Source organism: Lepisosteus oculatus, chromosome 8 (genome assembly GCF_040954835.1).
Source record: "Lepisosteus oculatus isolate fLepOcu1 chromosome 8, fLepOcu1.hap2, whole genome shotgun sequence".
Taxonomy (NCBI): Eukaryota; Metazoa; Chordata; class Actinopteri; order Semionotiformes; family Lepisosteidae; genus Lepisosteus; species Lepisosteus oculatus.
The window spans coordinates 18,670,492-18,694,730 of NC_090703.1; the positions used below are offsets into that span (position 1 = coordinate 18,670,492).

General features: G+C 35.0%; 1 protein-coding gene across 9 annotated transcripts in view; it reads right to left on the bottom strand.

The window, feature by feature from the left end:
• The window catches only part of LOC107077789 (protein ELYS-like), a 34,785-nt gene that overhangs the window by 3,772 nt on the left and 6,774 nt on the right, over nucleotides 1-24,239 (bottom strand). For 4 of the 9 annotated variants that reach the window (XM_069193327.1, XM_069193326.1, XM_069193333.1 and 1 more), the window contains 25 exons: nucleotides 24,037-24,121; nucleotides 23,359-23,509; nucleotides 22,905-23,037; nucleotides 21,785-21,960; nucleotides 21,264-21,325; nucleotides 20,131-20,229; nucleotides 19,326-19,416; nucleotides 19,026-19,115; nucleotides 18,567-18,707; nucleotides 18,239-18,337; nucleotides 17,858-17,924; nucleotides 17,443-17,566; nucleotides 15,979-16,035; nucleotides 15,264-15,407; nucleotides 14,928-15,139; nucleotides 14,338-14,470; nucleotides 12,969-13,077; nucleotides 12,038-12,167; nucleotides 11,602-11,797; nucleotides 10,726-11,041; nucleotides 9,415-9,529; nucleotides 8,860-8,975; nucleotides 8,182-8,342; nucleotides 7,067-7,670; nucleotides 1,715-1,818 (listed from right to left, as the gene is read on the bottom strand). In XM_069193327.1, the coding sequence (XP_069049428.1) occupies nucleotides 1,715-1,818; nucleotides 7,067-7,670; nucleotides 8,182-8,342; nucleotides 8,860-8,975; nucleotides 9,415-9,529; nucleotides 10,726-11,041; nucleotides 11,602-11,797; nucleotides 12,038-12,167; nucleotides 12,969-13,077; nucleotides 14,338-14,470; nucleotides 14,928-15,139; nucleotides 15,264-15,407; nucleotides 15,979-16,035; nucleotides 17,443-17,566; nucleotides 17,858-17,924; nucleotides 18,239-18,337; nucleotides 18,567-18,707; nucleotides 19,026-19,115; nucleotides 19,326-19,416; nucleotides 20,131-20,229; nucleotides 21,264-21,325; nucleotides 21,785-21,960; nucleotides 22,905-23,037; nucleotides 23,359-23,509; nucleotides 24,037-24,121 (3,715 nt within the window). The remainder of the gene's footprint in view (nucleotides 1-1,714; nucleotides 1,819-7,066; nucleotides 7,671-8,181; nucleotides 8,343-8,859; nucleotides 8,976-9,414; nucleotides 9,530-10,725; nucleotides 11,042-11,601; nucleotides 11,798-12,037; nucleotides 12,168-12,968; nucleotides 13,078-14,337; nucleotides 14,471-14,927; nucleotides 15,140-15,263; nucleotides 15,408-15,978; nucleotides 16,036-17,442; nucleotides 17,567-17,857; nucleotides 17,925-18,238; nucleotides 18,338-18,566; nucleotides 18,708-19,025; nucleotides 19,116-19,325; nucleotides 19,417-20,130; nucleotides 20,230-21,263; nucleotides 21,326-21,784; nucleotides 21,961-22,904; nucleotides 23,038-23,358; nucleotides 23,510-24,036; nucleotides 24,122-24,239) is intronic. The other 5 variants (XM_015350648.2, XM_069193332.1, XM_069193328.1 and 2 more) reach the window with 5 other exon arrangements.

Sequence of the window (24,239 nt, forward strand, 5' to 3'; positions counted from 1 at the left end):
AATTATCCATATGCAAGGCATATTACAATTCTTAAAATCATAATGGTAGCCTCCATAATACCTCATTAAGTTGTATGAGCTCTGTAAAGCTATTTTGGAACATTTAATATTTGATTGTTTTTCAATTAATTGTTACGAAAATAAAGAGTTATTTTAAAATTCAAAACAATATTAAAACATAGTTTAAGGTAAGGTTTATCATGATCTATGTGCCAACCCCAATGTTAATATGAGTTTGTATTAATTCACTGGATGAAACTGAACAAATGCTGCAAGTGCCTAGATTGTGAGAAGAAAAAAAAATCCTGCAGCATTAAGATGTTTTGGGTGGAGTAGCTATGGAGTGGAAACATGAAGTCACTCCAAAACAGAGCCTTGGGCAACACTGTCACCTGCTGGCAATCATATAAAGTTAAATAAAGCCCCCTTTTCCATGTCTCGTTCTATTAAATAACCATTCATGTTTTTTTCCCTGATATCCTTCTGCTTATTTGATGCTTTTATCAAATACGTTAACTCACAGACCAAATTCTATTAATTTCAAAAGGATGAGAATCATGACTATTGCCTCAGAATTGCCTCTTGTCACAAAATGAGGTGCTAAGGTTCTTTGGGATTTAGGTAATTTTATTTACCAACCATTCTTTCATCTTCTGATGTTTATAGTATTGAAAATAAAATAAGGAAAATATAGCTCTGCACGTTTTCTTTTAGTTTTTGGAGAGCTAAAGAGAGCTAAAATGCCATTTGCAGATCAGATTTTCTGTTCCTGTATCATTACAGATCAGTCTCATACAAATTACATGCAGTTAATGTTAAATAATAGGCAATGTAGTACCTGAATTGCACCTCATGCAACATTAGGTTCTCACTAAACACTTGAACATTGTATTAAAATATAGCTAGATTTTTAGTTATTGACAGCTTGAATCTTTCTAATTCAAACCAAAACAACAATCATCCCAATCTTTGCCCGTTCTTATACAAATCATTCTGTGTTTCTGACATACACATATCCATATTATTATACATTGCACATGGAACTTTATATTGGTGTCATAAGTGTAAAGAGTAGAAATAAATCACATCTCAACCTCCCAGCCTTAATTTTCAATAACACATGGCTAGGGACTCTGGTATTTATTAGCAAATATGCCATGTTCAAAATTACTTCCAATGCTATTTGATTAATTACTGTTTGCATTTCCTAAGGCAGCTATGAAGCCTCCTGCTGCTTTTCACAATGAACACACTTTAATAATAGTTGTCCTGCATGTTAATGAATTCCATACAAGGGTAGTGCTATGCATATGGAATGGGATCACAGTGCACTTTATGCAAGAGTTCACATAGAAGCTGTGTTATTGTATTTTTAATGTTATTTGAAGATCCAACTGAAATTATATGTGAAGATTACATGTGATAAGTAATTTCGATTTCGAGATTAAAGCTGGCAAATTCACTCTTGAGATGTCTGTTTAATGTTACATACCTAGATTGCCACCACAATACAGTTTTTCTCAGACAAAAGAGCAGTAAACCAATAAACATAGTAGAACTTCAGATGTCTTTTCATGCTAAATGCATAATAAAAGTTTCAGTTAATTCTGAAAATTTTCACTTGAAAATAAGAGGACATGTTAAAAAAATGATGATGTTAAGGAAACGTTTTCCAGACAGACATTCCTAGAATACATCTAAGAAATGCATTTACCTGTTTTGCTTCCCATTTTTCAGCTTTCTGGTTTGGTATTGGATGGAAGAAGCTCCCCTGACTGCATGACAGAGGTTTGCCAGAGAGAAATGAAGCATTTTTATCTAAGTGAAATAAAAAAAAAAAACATAAATATTTAACATGTTAAAAATCCACTAAATGTTTTGCTACTTATGGACAATCACTGATCTTTGCCAGTATGATTTGTGGCCATTATTTTTCTCATATAAAAGAAATAAACTCAGGCTAAAGAAAAATAGTCTCAAAGCAACAGCAACAGTAGTGTGTGATTCGTACACTAGAGTTAATTTTGAAGACACTTATAGTAAACTGATTTTAATTTGTTTAATCTAGAACATAGAATCAAATTCTACTGACATTTTCTGATTCCTGTTTTGTGATAAGTGGTAATCTTTTCTTCACTTATCAATAAATGTTGTAGCTCAGCCACTTCACAGCCAGGTCATAGAAATAGCAGTGATCGGGTGAGCACAGATCACTGTGATATTAAATAGGGGAATACAGACTTAGAAAAGGATTAAACCACAGCTTATCACCTCCAAAAAGACCAACTCTGTGAGTCCAGATCTTTACACCTGAAGTCAACACCATAACACAGTATATTCAGAATATATTTACATTCAGCGTCTAAAGAATACAATCTTCACACTCCAAGACCTTTTTGAAAGGCAAATGATTAAAATAGATTGAATTAACTGGCATTAACCTTTGTCTTGTGTATTTAGCACTTTCACTTTCTCAGGTCAAACAGCACATTGATGTGTCACGAACATCATCCCTCCTCAAGAGGGTGCTCCGACCCTTTTGTATTTTATTTTCATTATTACATTCACCTGCCCCTTGTTCCCTGTATTATTTAAACCTTGTGCCCCCGAAGCTCAAGGCTCTGCACTGGAAGACGGATACTCGGAGGCCCTGAGGCCTGGAGGCCCGGAGACCCACCTTGCACCAAGTCACCCCGCAAACCGCAACTTGAGGGCATAGGCTTCCAAACGGTGTCCTGATCAGCTGAGTCCAGGGCTCGGAGCTCCTGGCCTAGTTTTCAACTTCCTTGTTCCTGTTCCTGATCCTATTCCCGGTTTAATCATTTGTCTTGGATGAACCTCCCAGCACTTGGACCCTGGATTGCGCCTTGGTTTCCCGCTTGGACTTCCCTCGTTCTGACTCGTCTGCCTGTGCTCCCCCCATACACCTGGATCACTGTCAGCAACGCCCCATGTTCGCCATCCCTTCTATTCCTGACCGTGTTTTCCCTGTAGCCCTTTTCCAGTCTCTTCCTGATTATACCGTCTGCATAGGGTCCTAAACTACGCACTTCATGGGAGTCATGAATGGCTCCCATAACATGATGCAATGTAACTGCAGTGCACTGTAGGTTCTGTACCTGCTCTTTCTTCAAGATCTTTGTCAAATCTTAAGGGGAAAAACACGTGTGTGTGGACCTAGAAAAACTAGCTTTTCAGATTGCCCAGGATTTTTAAAATTCATTCTAGACAAAAAACCAACCTGTTGTATTTCATGCCTCAAGTTTTAGATATAGTGTTAAATGTGATGCTGTAGAATAAAAGATTCTGAATAAAATAAAAGATTCTGAAAGACAAACGTTCTACAATTAAATGCAGCAAAAGGTTTTGCTTTATAATATATTTATGCAAATCCAATTCATTTGGATAAGGAACAGAAAGCAATAATGCAAGACTCTTTTTTCAGCAAGATTATTCAACTTAGCTGTTTAGAAGCATGTCTAGATGGCTTTCTATATTAAGCATAAAGCATAAAAGGAATATATATGGAATAAATATATATATATAAGGAATAAAAATGATTAAAGGCGTATATGTGACCATCATGGTTCCACATGGGCTCGTGCCCTCCGCTGTTCCATCCCGCAACACCTGGGGCACAAAATCGGGAACGCAACAGGAAACCAGCCGCATGAGCTAAAGGAGACCTCCTTCAGCCCAGGCAGCTGAGGTCCCTGCTACACGCACGGAGGACAATGACATCACCGTGTCCGAACTAGCTCTGCTACATATACATCTAATAAAATAATTCATTTCAGAAATTAATTTTACAAAAAAGTACAAAATTGGTACTAGAGTGGCAACCATGATAACATAAAACCTGCAGGAGGTAAATGAAAATTTAAGAATTCTGTAAAAGAAAATACACATCACTCTGCTCAGGGACTAGCTTTCCCAGTTCCACAGTCAAATTCAGGGAAGAAAGCAGTGACAATTTGCATGGCTAAACAGATACCCATCTGGCAAGGACTGTACCAGTGGCATGCACCCATTTCAGAAAGACAGGGGTCCTTTCATTAGTCAATAAGCAGCATGACAGATCATGATAAATCCCCCCCCCCCCCTTTCATTTTTCCTTCAGCAGATGGGACTCAGGATCATAACAGCTGGGCACCTACAGCCTTGAGGAAGGACCGTTGCCTCTTCTCTGCACCTGAGTCACATTTGTGCACAGCTGCCTTCCTGAGATGACAGCAACAGGCAAGCATCCATCAAGCAGAATCCAGATTTTCATTAGGGATAGTTCCATTGCTGACCTCACTGCATGCCACCCTGAATGTTAGGTAACACAGAAACAATAGGTCCTGTGCCATCATCTGAGTGACTGATTAATGTTTATGAGTTATCAGATAGGGAGCTTACGAACTACTCATAACAGCTGGTAGAAAGTGAAAGGGACCTACTACACTGTCTCCACAGAAGAAAACATGTGTGCCATATGCTAGATGCCAGCTTCAACAGCTGCTTTGTAGAGCCTGACATTTTCAATCAAGTCACATACCATGTCATTGACAAATGCAGCCTACCTGCACACTGGGAAAAATACTCCAAAGAAATTCTGATGTAAGGATTTAAAAATGCTGGCAATAATATGTTGTGTTCGAACTTATTTTCATTCTCTTTTCCAGTCATAATAATGAGGTATCTTTCTGTTCTATGACAGTATTCTAATTAAGATTTTGCAGACAAATTGAATTATATTTATTGCATTAGCAGACTGTATTGTGATGATCATTTTTTAAAAGATACACATTCCATCTGCAGTTCCATTACTGTTTCCTGTGAGCTGCTTAACAGGACCTTCTAAGTGTCTTTCTCTGTGCCCTTCAGAGTGCATATGCCCAAGTTTATTCTCAGCAGCCATTCTGCATTCTGATAAGCCTCTTCAGGACTTGAGACAATGCAGAGCAGACAATAAACAACCATGTGTTCAAGTGGACAGTCATGCAAACTTAACCTATCCAATTTGAGACAAGACCTGAAACTATTGCTTCCCATCCCCAGAATGATTAGCATTTCTACTATCTAGAATGCCTCCTCATCCATATTAATATGTCCTTCCTTAATAAGACACTTCATCAATATACATGGAAATGGAAGTTACAATGAATCTTCCCCACAGAGAGGATTATTACAAAGAAACCAAGTTAATATTCCTGGGCAGCAACACAATCATGGGTGGAGAAATATATACTTACTGATATTAATTTTTTTCTCTTTTATATAAGTGTGCTATTAGAAATGCTATCAGTTTTCTTTGAAGACATTAATGGGTAAATTCCCAGCGATTACTAACAACTCCTCGAACCATCACCTAGTACAGTACGTGAGCTGAATAGACAGCTGGCTGACACCACTGCCATGCTTACCCTGATTTGGGTCATCTTACAGTGTTGCTGAGTGATGTATAAAATGAAAGAACGTGTACTGACAACTACACCTCTTCCCTCCCTAAGGCTTCTTTCACCATTTCTTTAAGACTAAGGCAGTTAAAAAAACAAGCTTAGACTTTTATAGGGAAAATAATACAGGATATCACGAGGCTTGATTTAGAAGTCTGAAGCCATGACATTTTGATCACTTTGGTGAAGCAGATGTTATCATGTTTACTGCGTTGTAACAATATTCCTGTTTGCTCTAATGCATGTTGATTTCTCCTACTTTAGAAATAGTGGCTCCAGAAAAGGTAACCTTTAGAACCTTTTTGTTCTTCCTGCATTTCTGTTAAAAACGGTATAGTCATTGGTATATACACTGGGTGTAGTATGCAGTATGTATTATGAAATAAATGAAATAATGAAACTCTAAGAACAAAAAAAAATATTTAAGCCACTCAATCATACTTCATTAATCTAAATCCACAAAGCTTCATTTTTCCTCTTAAGTCCCTTTTTATTATTCATAAAGCATGGCACATATGATTACCTAAGCTTTAAACCATTGGGTTTTGAGCATTAATGCACACCTGGGGCATGAGCTTCAATTCATTTTAAAATAATCACCTGCTAAGTTATTCACAATTACAAAGGTGCATTTTGGCAAATATAATCACATCAATCCTTTCCTGGAATCATTCATTATATAGATACAGTTGGACTGGAATGAGGAGATATTTTCAGTTTAAATCTATTCCAAGATGCAAAATACAGGTTTCTTAATTAGAAAGAAATATTTTTACAAATAACTATGATAAAAACTCTGATATTTTAACCAAGATCTCAAATGTGGACAGTCTTGTAACAAGGAATTACTGATGTAATCATTTAGAACAAGATTCCTGATATTGCCATTTAAAATAATTAATAGTTATATAAGGGTTCCAAAAAGAGGAGAAAATAACTTGGTTTATGTTGCACATAATTGAATCGCTAACTTAAAAAATTGCACAGGCACTAAATTTGAAAGTAACATTTCTCATAAGTTACAGTGCATTTAGCTCATTGACTACATAATGTAAGTGCTAACTGAAAGCAATCCATCCATTCATTTTCTAACTGCTTTTATTAAATACAGGGTTGTGTTGGAGCCTGGACAGGATGCCACTCCATCCCAGAGTTGAAAGGAATGTGTTTTCCAATTGCCTTTACTACTGGATTTACTTTAATGCAGAAGATGCCATTGGACTTCAGGGAGCTTCTAAAACATTCCCGGACTTGGAACGTAACAGCCCTGCAAGTTTTAAAGAGAACTGAATTCTGAATACTGAAGACCAGGACGACCAGGAAACAAATGGCGATTAAGGCCAATCGACTCATTGAGTGATTCAAATAAGTCACAAGTTGTTGAAATTGAAAAGAAAACTGAGAGGACTTTCTATCTGTCACAACTCTGAAATTCAACAGGGAGACCTGCAGAATCTAGATTTGCATTCCTTTAAAGGCTATTTCAAAAGCTTGCAGAACTTTCGTAACTCTAGTTACTAAACTAGTAACTCAAGCAGCCAAATTCCCAAAGTGAATACAGTAGGACCTTTTTTCATGTGAATGGAGAAGTATCAGTATAAAGCTGAGAAAAAAACAAGCATTACCTGGTGATGTGCTAGAAAATTGATCGATTGCAGGCAGGAGCCCTGATGATGCTCTTCTGGTTTCTAAAGCTTGCTTCCACCAGCTGCCCAGCTTGCAGTGACCTAGTCGGTCAGATGTAGTTTTGAAACATATTGCCTCTTTCTTGTGAGGCCTTCCACTCTGACATTTGTCAGTGGGTGTTTCTGACAGAAGGTGCGGAAGTGCAGGGTCACGGCTTCCCCTGAAAGACAGAAAAGCCCTAGAGCCCTGTGGGTGTGTCTGTCTCACTGTTCTAGGGGGTGGAATAAAAAGCGGAGTATCCTGCAGTGAAAAGATCTTTTTAAACCTCTCCGAAGCTTTAATTTCAGACTCAGTGACCAAGAGGGAGGTCTTTCGAAAGTGTTCCCTGCCTATTGAAACTTTTCTTTCTGGTGAACTGGGGGCACTTTGGCTTTCATCTTCACTATCATCGAGGTAACTGTTTTCATAATAGTCACTGAAGAAGCTCTGCATAGTCTCAGTAAATTCACAGGAAGTGAGGATCTCTGGCTGGTCAACTGCTTCCTGGGAATCTCTTCTGTGCCGTTCCATCTTTTCCTTCTGAGCCAGTCCATCTGTAGCTCTCTGTGTAACACAAATTTACATCTTATTTAGTGCCTTAAACACAAATACATGGTAATGGGCAATAGGTTATCTACTTTTCTGTTTTACTCCATTAAATACACTGAATGTGTGTGGTGTTCTATAGTTTAATGAAACAACTAAACAGTGCAGCTTTTCAGCTTTTTTTGACAAAGGTCAAAATTGATGGAGAAGAAAAATAAACAATCCATTAAGAAAAGCCAACATTAAGTTATATGTACACAGCTCCACACCTGGAGGGTTTCTGTGGATGTTTAGCCTACACAAGCACTTAACTACCTAACTGATGCAATTATTATCTTAATTGGTCCAGTTTATTACCTTTCTATAGATCTTTTGTTGCAAGAGTTTGAAAGCAAGTTATTGACCTGCTGGAGTGCAGTCCTCTATAAATACACCCCTGCTTTATTTCATAGAGCAATGGAGAAACTTATCACTATTTCCAAAACTCCAGCTCAAAAGACAAGCTTTGGCCCAGGGACCAGTGGATTACCTGTAGAGGCTCCAAATCAAGGAAAGAGTGGGAGGCAAAACTACTGCTTGAAAATGAATCTTGGGAAAAAGAAAGTTCTTTTGTTTTGTCCTCAACTGGAGTGCCATTCCCCAACTCCTCTGTTTCTTTCCCAGCTGCAGAAGAGCCATCGACATAAATCACTTTTGATTAAGGGAACAAACAGAAACAATAAGAAGGGCAAAATGCATTGGTATTCTTTATCTGCCACTTGTAAAAAATCATGCTTTTCTTTCACCTGGTGCCCATTCTCTAAATCATTCAATTACACAGCCTGAGAACAGTTGATATTTTCACCAAAAGATGTATAGATAAAAATATACAGTTTCTGTAAAACAAAGTTAAGACCATTCTATATGGTTTTATTAACTGTTAGTCAGCATTTTAAAGTTAAAAATTCTTAAAACATTCTCAAAAATGTTTAATCTATATCATTTGAAACTACATAAGGACTCAGGTAGCAAAGCCTGCCTGCAGGGAATGTCAGTTCTGCAAGCTTCTGCAGTTCTGCAATATACAGGTATGCATACTGTATATTTACAGTATGTGAAGCTAAAGCTCACAAGTACATTTGAATATATTTATCTCTCTTGGCAGTTTGGAACAGCAAAAAATGGTAAAATAAGTAAAATAAAACCACCATTAAACCGTGCTGAATACCTTTGTCTAGTGACAGGAAGTTTTCATTTTCTGCTGGGCTGTCACTGGCAGAGAAAGCAGACTGATCGTCATCACTGCTGTAGGTCTGAGGATGCAAGTTCATTCTGCTGCCACGTCTGACAAAAATAGTTGTAATAGTTACTACAAGAATAACGGTGCAGTTAATAATGCCAAAACAGATGAAAGAACTAAATACAGATAGAAATTTAAGGCAACAGAATTATAATATTCAGACTAAATTCATACCATGCATAAAATAATTTGATCAGTAATGACAGTGTAAAAAAGCTTAATTGATCTCTAAATATCATAATTAAAGAAATGTTGCCACAAATCTGCAGATATTTCTGTACAGCTAATAACTTAGTAATCCTACAGAGTATTTAATCAAAGTGATTCCAGTTATGCCATAAACTCAGATTTAGCAATTATTTAGCATATACAATATGCTGTATGTAAGCTAATGTATGCGTGTAAGATATAACATATTCAACTTTTTATGATTCTAGTTCTGTACTTTTTTGTTAAATTGTATTTTCAAAAGTCTCATATTACCTTTCCCTAAGTTGTATTGTGTCCTCAGCCAAGCCTGTAGCACCCTCTTCTGTTACCAGACCATCTCTAGCTATTCCATGGGGCTGTGCCCAGCTCGTGCATTCCTGGATACTCCCTGTACATTTTTAAACATAATAAACAAATGTTACTGTGGAAGGCATTGCTGTTTAAAACAGATGTCATTATTTTCAGTGAACAAGTATATTAAATATAAATAAAAATAAAGTAATAATGTGACCTTTCTGGTGTAATTTTTACTTTAGAATAAGTAAATAATAAGTAAATAACTTGAATGTATTTTGATACACTGTTTAAATGCTACACCTGTTCACATCATTGTCTTGTGAACATGTAGTCTGTCATCCAAATCAACATCCACTGTATTTTTTATTTTCTTGGGGCTACTTTATTTGCTTTGATGTCATGTTAGATCTATATTATTTACTGCAGAACAGCTTGATAATATGTTTAATTCATATTTTTGTTAATTTCTAAACATGACAATTTCACTTAGTTATGTATGATTAATTCCATTTATTTTAAGATGAAATGAGAATGAAACACCAAGAAAGCACATTATAATATGTGGGAATGGAAACTGGTATGAAGCCATCGTTTAAATGTCCAGATTTGAACCAGTAAACGTTTATAAGATGATACAATAAGCGGCCATTAAAATAAGAAATACTTTTTATGTAATATAATTTGCATAAACAAATTTTGTGTTAAATGTCGTTTTCACTCTCAACCCAATATTCACCCAATATAAATTTTCCTTACATTCTGAGTAGACGGCAAGCATTTTTCTGCAAATATGACCTGAATTAAAAGCTGCATTTCAAATTCATGAATTAAACATAGATGTTCTGATCTGAAAAAAATAGATTCTCTGAAAGCTCTAAAATCCAGTATTTGGTGCATGTTCATGGTAATATCTACTATATATAAATCTGCCTTTCTGTTTAGGAATTGAAAAATCCTTTAAAATATAGTTCAATTAAGGGTTCAAACAAGGTATGTGGAATTTCCCTATGGATGTGAATTCTAAATCAGTGTTTGAGAAATGCAATTACATATTCACTAATAAATATGTTATTTCTTTATTATATTCACCTGACTTTCTCTTCTCCTTCATGGATGAATGTTTGCTACTGTATATTAAATTCAGCACCTTTTTCTTTCCACTGTGATAAAAAAGTCAGTACTAAACTGTTGGTAACCTGCGGCTATGTGTAACGTTATTTGTATTTAATGAAGAAAATATTTAAGCATTAAAGAACAAAATGTGTACAATCATGATGTCCTACTCACAGTCAGAAGTTGATGCCTTACTGACACTGTTTAATGCAAAAGACGCTGTTCTGCTTTCTTTTGACAAGAGAATATCACAATGGCCTGGAACCAAATCCTCAGGAGGGAGTTTGTACTCATACTCCAAGTTCCCATCCAACCCTACTTCACACACACTGTCATTCAGAAGGTAGGATACATCCAACAGTGAACATCCTGAGATCTGGGATGAAATTGGACTGTCTAACTGACCATTATTCAATGGAGATGAGGTGGAGGTTTCTTGAGAAAGAGAAGGTTTAATGCTGCCTCTTTGAAGCAGGTTGTCAGGATACTCCTGCAAGGAGAAAGAGGAAAAGGGAAGTACTGGAATGAGTGAGTACTCAAAGATAAAAAAAGTAAAGGGTAAAAGAAGACATTCAGCTAATTCAATCAATAAAATTACAAAAAATTAAATAATGTTTGAACCATCTAGCTCATTAGTTGATAGTACTGTAGATTATTAATATGAGCAGCCAATCCAGCTGTTCCTTGAAGGATCTCAGGGAATCACCTTCAACAACATTGGGGGTAGTTCCACACATTTAGCGTCTTACATTTTTTAAAAAAAAGTGTAGTAAACCTGAAGTATTGACTTATTCATTAATACTAAAATCACAGGAATTAATTAAAATAGAGTTAGGCCAAACAGCTATGTCTCATGTAATTCTCCACTTGTGCCAGAAGTTTTAGAAGTAACTAAAGTAACTGAACCCTTATCTTCAAACCAAAATCAAAACCAATAACTTTTCTCAAAGACATGTGAGGAGGGTGAAACTATGTTAATCTCATTTTAGGTCTTACATACACTGTAATCTATTCTTTTTATATATGTTCCTGTTAGATATGTTACTCTACCTTATCTGACATCAGTTCTTCGACAGTTACATCCTCACCCGGTTCATTTAAGTCTGAATTAAACGCACTACTCAGGACTGTTGGAGAAGGACTGAGAGTTTTGTGTTTCAGTGCTTGAGGGGTGAGAGACAACTGCAGCTGAGATTCACGTGGTTCCTCTTTCAAATAAGTCGGCCAGACAGCTTTTCTGTTTTGCCTTGGAGAAAAGACATCACTGTTCAAATCACAAGACTCTGATGCTTGAGCTTCATATGGTAAATAGTACTTGTTACAAATCATTCCCCTGCATAATTATTTGCGTGTAAACTAAGCATTACAGTATATCCTAGAATATGGCAGGGAACTATAAGATATCATTCTTTCAAATGTGTTATTGTTGGACTACTAATATTTTCAGTGTTATTTATATAAAATCCCCTAAATATATCCTTTGTACCTGTTAGGTGAAATTGTTTCCTCCACCTCACGTATGGATTCTTTCAGCAAAATAAAAAAATCCTCTGAAGACATTGGTTCACATGTACTAGCACTGTACAGCCAGGTAGAAAACGGTTTTGGAGATTGTCCTGGGTAAGAATAATAACGAGGTTATAAAAGATGCTGCACCACTGTTTTTTTGGTGAACCTACTATATTTTAATTTTTATTTAATCATGTGAAAAACATAAGAAAAGATGCAAATCATTTGGCCCAACTAGTCGCACTGTTTGTGTGAAGTACAGATGCTGAGTTTACAGATACAAATGGTTCCTATAAACAGAATGTCAATTAGAAATTCAGAGTAACTCCAAAGATTTCCGTCAGACCATCATCTACAGTATATGTAACTAAACTAAATTCTTTTATTGTAAAATATATTAGCTCATTAACATTCAAAGTTTTTATGCTGCTTTATGATCTGTACTTGAAATACAATGCTGTAAACCATAAAAGAGAAAAGTATAAAAATATTTTTATTTAAGCACTAGAATGAGCATGGGATTTGTGTTGTTTTAAGTTTAAAATGTACCCTGAGTCATTTATTATTTTTATATACAGTAATAAATATAACCAATCACCAATAAAGGGATAAGATCAACATTATCCTTTGCTTTTATTAAGCAGTTGTTCTTTATAAGTGTTCAGCTTAACATTATTTTGTTATATAAATATACTGTATTACAACATAGAGATTGCATATTGTATGTAAAATACCTTCCTCAATATTGTTTTAGAGTATCGGCTAACATTCAGGACCCATTACATTGATGTGAATGCAGACAAAATTTTGTAAGGGTTGCCTGAAACCCAAGATTTTTTTTGAGCAGGTCATTCAAAAGATTAAACCAAAACAGAAAAACGTACAGCAAATGTTCATCTCTGGCTTACCTCTTACTTTTAAGCTCGGCACTCTCTGAGAGACGTCAACTGATGACCCTTCTTGAACAAATGAAAGAGGTGTTCTGATTTTCTTTCTTTTAATTTGTGTCATATATTTCTGTGAAATATAACAAAAAAGTCAATCTTGAGAAAAAGTCTCTTTTAAAAGTAGATAGTAGATATCTTTTAAAAACAGCAACATTTCTTTAATTACATTTGTGAAATGTCCTTCTGAATCAAATAACAATCTTTGTCATTATGGTCTGGTTTCAGGAGGTTAATATTAATGTAATTTTCTCCACTTTATTTGATTTAAAATTCTTTAACACTCTTTTAAAACCCTCTTAATCAAATTAATTCAACCACTGTGATACTCTGAAAATCAGCATGGTCTTATACTAAAGGATTCAAGTTCAGCTTCTCTTTGCAGAGCCGGATCAATCTAAGAGAAATAGTTCAAATTGTATTTTCCAATATCATCAGGTACTGTATCTGATTAATTTTCAGTTTGGAAATTAATGCATTTCTGAATATATTACAAGAATATATGTCCTTTGTTTCCTTGAGAATGACCATTCATATACAGGACACTGAAAAGGTAGATCAGGTGAAAATACACTCTATGCATGGTCACATCTTAAGTGTTAGTCTGACATAAAGCATCATTAAAATTGTATATACCAAATTCTTAGCAATGGTGTTTACTGCAAAAAAGTGGTCTTCCAAATGTGCTATTTTTAGAATGCCCACTTCCATCTCTGTTGTTTGCCTTGTCTTTGTTCTATTCTAGAATCTATTGATTCTAACCCTATTTACATTAATAATACTTGGATAAGCATGATGGGGGAGTACTGCTGGGTTCTGATCACTCGTTGGGGAAGTGTCTGATAAATTGTAATTTTCATCTCAGTGTGTTCATCAAGAATTTATTACTTATTAATAACTCTTTACACACAAATAATATTACCAGCTCCTTATAAAAAATGATGAGGAGAGACTGCACACAGGTTCTATATGCTGAAATTGGAACACTACACCTGAAGGAGGGTATTTTTTAAACAAGCGAACAAGTAGATTATTTAAAGGTACTAATTAGAACCAGAGACTACCAGCTCAGTTGAATGTGCAATCCTACAGGCCTTCCAGAACTGGAGCTGGGACATAGCACAATGTCTTAGTTCATATAGAAAAAACAAACACATAAATGTGCAAGCAAAATAGAAATGTCAATAAAAGTTTTTTTTAACCTTATAATGACTACAGTATGTTAATGTATATGGTACCACTCCTTATGTAACATCACATTAAGGGTTGTTATTCAAATGAAAAAATCTGATTCAAAACAAAATGTATGCTCAGAAAGAAAAGAAAGCTAGACCTTGTCCAATGTTAACAAGGAACTCAGGTCCAAGTACAGGCCTAAGTCCTCACAGTTCTGAAGAAAGTGCTTGAAAATGTCATCACCAGGGTCCTCAATCTCTCTCAGAAGGGCCCAGGCCTCAGCAATACACCTTACATCAAGTCCCACATACAAATGACAAAAAGAGACAAAAATATGGGATTTTGTTTAATCCTGTTTTAAGTTTAACATACCTTAGCAAAAGGGAGTGAATATAGATAAAATGTGTACTTGATTAATGCTGATGAAAACAGTCTAACAGTCTATATATTGAGTACATGTATAATTGAGTATATGTATAGTATAACGCTGTATAATACTGTATGAAAAGTAGTGTTTCTTTTCTTTGTGCATTGCATTCACACTTTAAAACAAATTAGAAAAATTTAACAAAATCTTCAAACACTGAATATGAAAATGTAATTGATCAACACTATCAGATAGATTTAGGTGACAAGATTAATGTGTGTTCAAGAGTTCTTTCTAGCTTTGGAAAACATATACATAATACTGTAAATAAGACACTTCAAACCGCTAAGGCTGCATTATCATTATCATATTTGTTGTACCTGTTATGAAGGAAGACATCAATGTACAACTTAAGGTCCTTGGGTTTCTCAATTGGTGGCTGTATCTGATGAATGTGGTGCAGTGCTTTGAGAGACTCCCCTTCCTTTAACAACGTCTGGATTATCAATGAATGTTGCCAAGAATGCCAAGGCCTCATAGTGCTGGGGTGCAGCAGTAAATCCAAAGAAGTCTGTAAAATGTTAGTGATGTGCTTGAAACATAGTATACATGGGGAAGAATGGAAAAAAGGCAGGAGATTAACAGATGCAGTGCACAAGCAGACTGGCTTTTTGTGCTGACACATCATCTTACTGGGAAATTAAATGAATACTTACCGAAATGTGCCCATGGTCCAGAAACCAAAGCCCCTTGATTTGTTGGCAAAAACCAAGTGGCACATCAAATGTATGTGTAAAAGACGTCAAGACATTGTCTTCACACCTCAGGAAGTGTGTTATATCCAACAGGAAATAAAGAAACTACCAAAGTTTGTTAAGGAAAATTATTCAATGAATTACACAAGCTACATTAGAATGAGTAGAAAACTTGGATTTCCTGGATGACCAGGAAACTTTCTCTGAATCCCATTAGCAATTTAGTTTATCTTATGCTTTATTCAGTGTTTTGTTATATTGTCAGTAAGGCTTCAGCTTGCAAAGGTATCATTGAATACAAATACTTAATCATTGCAGAACATTGTGAAACCCTATTTATTGTAATGTTCTGTACCCCCTTGAGTAGAATGTCTCAATGACCTCTGCTCTTTCCCTTTAAGGCTCACTCTTTCCCCTTCCTCCCTATAATAATAAGGTGTGTCTTCACTCTTCCTCATGACTGTCTAGTGGCTGCAGTGACTAGCACATCTCTCTGTAAGTAACCTGGCAATAAACCCATATGTGATCCTGAATTCACCTTTCCCAGTAATTGTGCAATTATGAGTTGTCACATTATTATCGAGCAAAGAAGTTGTAATAAGGCCTTGTCCTTTTCCTTTTCTTTCTCTGGATATTACATTATGTTTTGTAATACTAACCAAGAACAAAAAGATACAGTGGACTGGAGTGAAACTGTGTCAATACAAGGCAACAGAAACAGCTTTAAAACAGCCTGTAAAAAAGTGTGACATTAATAAGGTGTCTATGCACTTCTGGTTTTTAATCTACTTAAATCAGTGGTACAGTATATCTAACATATGGTATTATACTGCATATAGTATTTAAAATGATTATTTTTCATCTGTCAATAATTAAGAAGTTAACCTTTTATGTGATAGTTTTTTGCCTATATTTCTTATCTTTTTAGATGCAAAACTCTAAAGATTGACCTCCATGTCAGTTAGTACTAGAACATATTGAATATTACTATATTTTGTTCCAGTTTTTGTCTTTGTGGTTACTCTACCTCTAAGGATTTTGCATGAACATGGTGGCTACACTGGTATACATAACCATGCATTACATAAATCCAAATGTAGGGCATAAGGATTAGCCTTTTCACTGACCTTTTTTGCATTTTTATGTTACTATTAAGGTTGAAGCATTAACAGATCAATAATTGGAAGCATAACTCCACTCTTATGCAGTGTACTGATCACAAGTTACATTTCCTTATTACATGATACAAAATGATCCAACAAATCAGAATATACATCGCTTTACTCTAACGTGGACAAAAATAGTAGGGAAATACTTGAATTACTATATGATCTCATGTGCACAGAGCATTAGCTGCAATGTCAAGCCAGCTAATTATTCAGCTGAGCAAAGTAACCTACAGTAAAACTACAGTGTAGCATACTAAGATGCATAGAAATACTTTTTAAAATCAAATTCCTTTGTCTGGCAATAAAGTTCAGCACTTACACTGACATTCTGAAAAAGTTCACGTTTCTACTCTGGCAGGTCCATCTTAACCTGTAGTGTGGTGTAGTAGGACCTACTCACCTTAACAATCCAAACTATTGAGAATCTTACACCTGAGTCTGAGGCAGGACAGTAAAATCCCTGCCCTGTTCCAATATGGTCTTTCACCCGCATTCCCTTTGTCTAAACCTTAGTGGGGTTCCTTCAGCCTGAACCTGATGGGTGAGCACTGAGCCTTATCAGATGTGCACTTTGGTGCAAAGGCTGAAACTAACTTAACTATAAGGATTGATCTCATGATGGGACTAGATATCTTCTGCTGTGTTCTCTGGCTATTTATAAGGAAATCTTTCTTTAAACCTCATGCACATGGCTTGACACTTTAGATTCTCTCTTTAGAATGTCACCATCTGGTGGCATAAACTGACTGACAACTTTGACAGACAACTTACAGACAACTTACATTCTCTTTTCTGAGCTGTGCCCATTGTGCTAAGACAGTTGATATTATGCACATACAGTATGTATAGAAAATAATTTTGATAAGATTAAGTAAATTTTAAGAACTGATTTTGAGAATGTGTTTTAATATGTACCCACAGTTGCTTTCTGTTTGTGTATTTATCTCTACGAAAACTAAAAGGTAACCTACCAGAAGGTTTGGTGGTGGATAAAGTTCAGAATGCTGTTCTTCTTTACTCCAAATTGGGCCATAGATTTTATTTAAATGAGACACAATGCCGTGTATCAACAAACCATCTTCTTCTTCTTTGTTCCTGAAAGTATGAGAAAATACAAAATTTATACGAATTAGCTTACCAATGATGACTTTAAGAACAGTATAAAAAATAACTTTTAATAACTAAAATAACTAAAATGCTATAGGAACTACAGGTTCTTGTGGAAATTCTAGTCATCGGTATATTAGTTGATAAGTAATTTAGTTTATTTAAACTTTAAAGGAATAAACTTTTTAAAGGAATATTATAAAACAGAATTTCTGCAAATTGAAGAGAACAAAGGGAGATGACAGATAATCATGAATCATATATATATATATTAATTACCAAAAAGACTCATAACTCTGTTCCATTTCATGCCACATCTCGGAAAATCGTTTTATTTCACATGTATCTGAAAAGAGGCAATGAAAAAAATTCATTTATTCCTCATTTATCACCTAAAGTTTGCTCAATCCAATGTAATCAATGTATCCTTGTTTTTAAAACATATTTGGTTACTCTGATCAATGAATCAGAAGAGGCTTTTGTTTTACAGTAAAGATTTTTGTTAGGCCATTTACAAAGCCAAAACCTTGCTGTAGGCAGATGTATACTATTCCCTCCCATTTTTTGCTGCTGCGTTCAGCTTGTGTCTCCACAGATATTATTTTGCTGCATGCGAAGGGCACTGATACACATGGCAAGAACAGCAGTAAATGTATTTACCAGTAGGCTTTGGGAGAAGTCCAGTAAGGCCCAGCCAGTGCACTAATCTCACAAGAAAAATGTACTGGTTCGTTGTCCTGTATTCCTGATCCCAATGTACTGCATTTACAACCGAGGAAAACAGTTTTTAACATTCTATCTGCAGTACTGTTAGAGCAAGGACAAAATGTACTGTTAGATCTCTGTGCTTTTTCTTTATTTGCAGTAATAGAGTTTAGACACACATCGGAAATGATTAATTTGGACAAAGTCTTTATTTAGAATTGAAAACCTTCAAAATACTGTACTGATATAGGTAAGGTATATTGATTATTGGCAAGTATTTTACCAGGACATTGGACAAGATGTGGTAGCTTTCTCATGAATTGGATGATGGTTAGAAGGTTCTTCAGAAACTGTAGAAGATGAAGAACATGACTCAGAGACTGATGGTCCATATACATCCAATGGCTCTGGCAGGAAGTGAAACCTAAGAGAAGTAGAATTTCATAAAGTCCAAGGGTTTTGTAGATGACATGCAAAAATGAACCTTATCTTAACCTACATGGAAATGCAGTTTCCTCATTGGAACAGGGCCGATGAAACTATTGTACAAACTTTAGCAGTCAGAGTAGAGAATTCTCTAAATTCTAAAATCAAAATATATTCCATCGATAACCCTGTCCCACATTCTGCAACTATACACTGTATATATATACTGTATTTCAGATCAATAATATAGATTTTCTGTTTGTGGATATAACATACAGTATAATGCATGGTATGTTAAGACTCACATCATACTTACAGAGAGCAAGAAACTGTTTTTTGCCATGGTCCACCATTTTCTGAACCCAAGAGCTTAAAACGCACAACGTGTTGTCTAAATCTGGGTCAGCTAAATTACACATATTAAACACAAAAAATTATTACGCCAAATAAATGTAGGTTTTATATCCAAACAACATACAACTGTGACTAAAATATAACAAGACTACATAAAATATAATAAGACTAGATAATAATGCAGCTATAAAACATGGAAATAAAAAAGCCTGAGAATTAAATCAAAACTACAGTATAAAGTCTATATTAAAAGCAGATTTACCTTCATTTGAAAGGTTCTTCATCCAGCAAATTATTCTTCTGATTCTGTGGTTTGTAAGTGCCCGAGTCAACAAGCACTGCAATGTGTCTTCCTGAAATTTACAATTCTTTTTAGACTTTCATATAATTATTGGAATATCTTTTTTACTGTTATATATTATGTAATAAGCAGCTGCTATTATTGCTAAGATGTGGTCCTCAAAATAAATTAAATCTTTAAAACATATTTTCACATGCCGAAAAAAAGTCAGGACCAGGAGGTTATCCATCAGTGATCATAACTTCTTCCAATTCAAGAAAAGATTTGAAATAAAGAAATATCTGTTTGTATAGATATGAGTTATTTAACTTCAGCTATTGTGAATTTTGTAAATTAACAAGTCATTAAATTTCTTAAATTGTTTGGTAACGAAATTTGTTTTTCTGTTTTTGTTTGATTGCGATTCTTGTTAAATTGTTATACAGTACATTTTAAAATGGAGAAAAACAAAGCAAGAATGTAATAATCTAGAAAATAAGATGAAAATTCACAAAAAATCCACCAAATATATTTATTTTTATATGAATTGTTCATGGAAAAAAATACTTTTTTGCTACATTTCACCTATCTTAATGGTAATTAATTGCAGATTTTTGAAGTGTTATTATTAAAAAATTGCATTATACAGTATGTCAAATAGAAAGCAGAATCAGAATACTGTATGAAGCCTAAACCTCATCTTAATCAGTCTGAATTATCTCAGAAAAGTCAGATGTGAAGAAACTTAATAACAAAAATGACTATTGCTCCCTTTGCTTTTGCTTACCTGTGGACAGAAATTTGCGGGTTGGCCTGTTGGGAACCCTATAGGGCTGCTTGTGATTTCTACAGGGAAATCAGCACTAAAACCCTTCACACAGAGAGGCTGAAATAAGATATAAATCAAAATGCAGATTAGCAAAAATGACTTTTTTCTCAGTGTGCTGAACCGAGTCTATACAATGAGCTATTTGTTAAATTTAAAAATGTAATGTTTTTTTAATTCATCTGTCGTCCCTCATCAATGAAACATGCCATATGATATCTTCGAAAATAGCCTAAACACTCTTGCTGTACTCTGCTGTAAAAGTAAATAATTTAGTTCCTCAGGAATAAATCTGAGGAATCTGAAGGAAAATTTTCTACTCCATTTTAAATTAACTTGGGTAACATACTGTATCTTAATATCTTAGTAAAGCATATCTCTTTAAGAAATAAAGTACAAAGTGGTGTTTGACTGGGTGGAATAAAGACATTGTATGGCAGCTTAACTAAATTAGAAAATATCAGATGAGGTTTTGTTTTACATTTCTAGTACATTTTTCACTGAAGACCAGGTTATGTTTCACAATTAACTGAATAAATAATTAAATTAGGTGCTTAACTCAAAGTAGAACAAAACTGGCAAGTATTTTGGCCCTTGAGGATCAGTTTACTATAACTGTAAATACTGTACAACAAGCTATGAACTCAGCCTATGAACTAGTCACTAATGTCTAATGTCTTCAGAAATTAAACAGTCCCCCCGGAGGCACTTTAATGAACAAATTAGTTTTCCAATTCATTTTGTAAGAGCAGTAAAGCTGGACAGGAGGGGTGACATGAGGGGTCACTCAATTTAAGAACAATATTATTTACTTGCAATGGGGTGGATATTTTGATATTGAATATTTGTACAATTTTATTAATTCACCCATTTAAATAACCATGAAATCCAATACAGGCTTGTGGTGTGATTTGCATTTACTGCATCAAAGTTTATTTCAATCATCTGGTTTCTTTTTCTTTCTTTTCAAATTCTGTCAAAATTGCAATTGTCTTCTTTTTGTGCTTGTTTGTGAGAAACAAAAGTCACTTAGCAATAAAGACACTTAAAAGAAAATGTCTCCACCTCTGTCTTCTGCATTTTTTTTGGCTTACCTTTATTCGACAAGCCGGAAACCTGTAAAACGTAAAGCCATCTACAAACATTGTGGCAGCACCTATTAAAAATAATTAAAAGCAGAATGATGACCATGCATACACTTGAACGCTCATTTACACTGAATAAAGATGATCCTGTTGACTACAGTATGTACAGTACATTACAGGACCAATTGCTTTTGTGAAAGTTTTAGTTTTAGTCAGTAGTCCAATTTCAAAGCTAAATAAATAAAGATTTACATGCAATGACCAACATTTGCATAACATCTGTGCAATACAATGAAGATAAATATTTTCTATTAATTTCATAAAATGTATTCCAGAACAGGAAACATTTAAAAGCAATTGTCTCACAACAGCTGAATTTGAATGAATTTACGAATTTATCTTACAGATTAAGGGTAAATAGTTTTATAAAATATACTTTATATTCTACATTCATGACACTTTTAATAAAACCAGAAATTCGTGTTTAGAAATATTTTGGAAAAATGAAAGCAAATGATACAAAAACTCACTTAATGCCAGTAAATCAATGGAGTTCCCATTCCCCATGTCATCGTTCCATTTATTCCATTTAGAGCAGTGGAGATCTTTAAACACAGTTGTATCCAGTATAGGCAGAGGGTGACTGCTCCTTGGAGCCAAAAGCCACAAATTCAAGTAGGGGCAACCTTCCAGCTCATTGTTAGACCTAGAAATAACAGAAATGAAAGATAAAGCAATGAGTAAAATGTATAGTGCCCTCCTGAGGTCCTGGGTGTGCTAAGTCAAAAATGTTTGTTTTACAGTTAAGCAGTTTTTCTTTGCAACCATGAAATTAACATGAATGATTAGTATAATATATGTTTACTGTTGAATAACTTCATGCATTTAGTCATACTTGCTCCACTACATTACACATATGAATTATTTTTGGAACATCTGGAGTTCCTTTCTTTGTGCACACTTTAACCTTTCCATCACTTTGGTAAAGGTTTATCTTGATCACATCTGTCCAAATTCTGAAGCATGGTACTGTAGATGTATGATATCATGACTTGGGGAAACATAGCCATCTCTGGAGCTGGATAGTTCATCTTAATAGATATTGTGACAGATCTTTTACAGCAGCAGAATGTGTTCTAGAATCTTTAGGAACATTTTGTTTGCGTACTGTATATATGAGACAATGCTTCAAGACTGATTGGGCAGCACTTCACTATGCAGCGTGACAGCAACCCAAAGCATATGGCTGATGCAACCGAGGAGTATGACAAAAAGCTGTCACAATATCTTTAAAGGGTACAGTATAAAGAGAGTAGTTTAAGTAGTTTTAAAAGATGTGATATACAAGATATGTATATAACAAGCATCACACTTTGTATTCAGAAAAAATGACCACATTCCCTTATTTGTTCCTAACCATCAGGAACCATCATCAAAGAAGGTTGTCCATCTCAACTGTCCAGGCACCAATGAGAATAACTACTGTAACCTGGAAAATTAAAAGAGATGGATGCAATCTCTCATGTTCAATCTGCTCTGCCCTTACCCTAGAGTTACTGCAGTCCTCATTCCCTTAATAATGATGCATTGAAACCAATACAGCCATATGGTTTCATATTAGAAATTTAAAAAGCATTACACTACCCTTACTTTAATGGCTCCGGCATTTCCTTCTGCAGCCACTGCTGAAGACTAAACACGGCTACAAAGGTCAATAGCTCTGGCTTTTTTATTTCCCATGCAAAAATAGCAAGGTTTCCATAGTCCAGATTCCTTTGGACACCTAGACAAAGGTGATAAAAAAGAACAGAAACCCAGGGATTCCAATAACCCTCTTGGAGTAAATAGCCAAAAACGTCATACAGAAAAGATCAGACATGTAAAGAGGAAAATAGACTACTGAAAAACAAACAAAGCAACCATTTGAGAGATTCTAAAAATATGAAAAACAAACAGTTGCATATCATGCTTAATGAAGCTCAGAAAAATGATGCAGAGATGTAAATTAAACTACAAATTTCATTTAAAACTAAAATGCTGAAAATAGAAAAATTCCATTCCATGGCTAGACAGATATACAGAAAAAAAACAGCCGTTGCTTCACCACATTGAGGTGATGCAGTGAATTCCCAGGCACTTCTGTCATAGCCGCTGATGATCCTGCAGCTGAGAAGGCGACACCAGGAAACACATGGATTGAGATCAGCTCCATCACACAGCTTCTGTGTGTGACACACATTACCGTGCAGAAAACCCTGGGGAGTTTGATTCAGAAGATGGAAAAAACTAATCGTTATTAATCGTTACTAATTGTTATTTATGTACATTATGTCTATTGCATTGCTATTCATACAGTTGTGTTACCAGCTCTTAGAGTTATACTGTGGTTTGATTTTCCAGTGAGTTTCTTGGCATACGCATTGAGTCTGATTTGTTTAAAAGTACAGTTCTTCCATTTTTCTTTTTTATTTGAAAAAGGTGTGGTCTTTCTGGCAGCTTTTCAGTTTGCTCAAATGAAAGACATGGATTGGAAACACATGTCAAAACGTTTTTTCTCTGTCTTGCTTCTCATAATCTCCTAATCCAACTGAAGGGTTTGAGGCTGTAGGCAAATTTTCAATTTATATGACTCAAAGTTTCACAATTTGCAATCTGCCACTAATAGTGTGTGATATTACTTTAAAAAAGAGGATGCAGATCACTCTGAAAAATCTTAATAAAACAGGAAAACAAATAATAGGAAAGAAAAATAAGTGCGCTCCAAAAAGGATTGTAAACTTACTTGGTATCTGACCTGCGAGGATTGATTAAAATCTCGGAACAACAGCTTTACAAGATTTACCCTTATTGAGCTCTTACCCCAACAGCTGGAAGAAAAATTAAGATAAATGTGTTATCCATTCGAGATATCACAGCTTAATTGCAAGAAATATAAGTGAAAAACATATTATTATTTCATGCTTTGTTAGCACTTCCAAATAAACT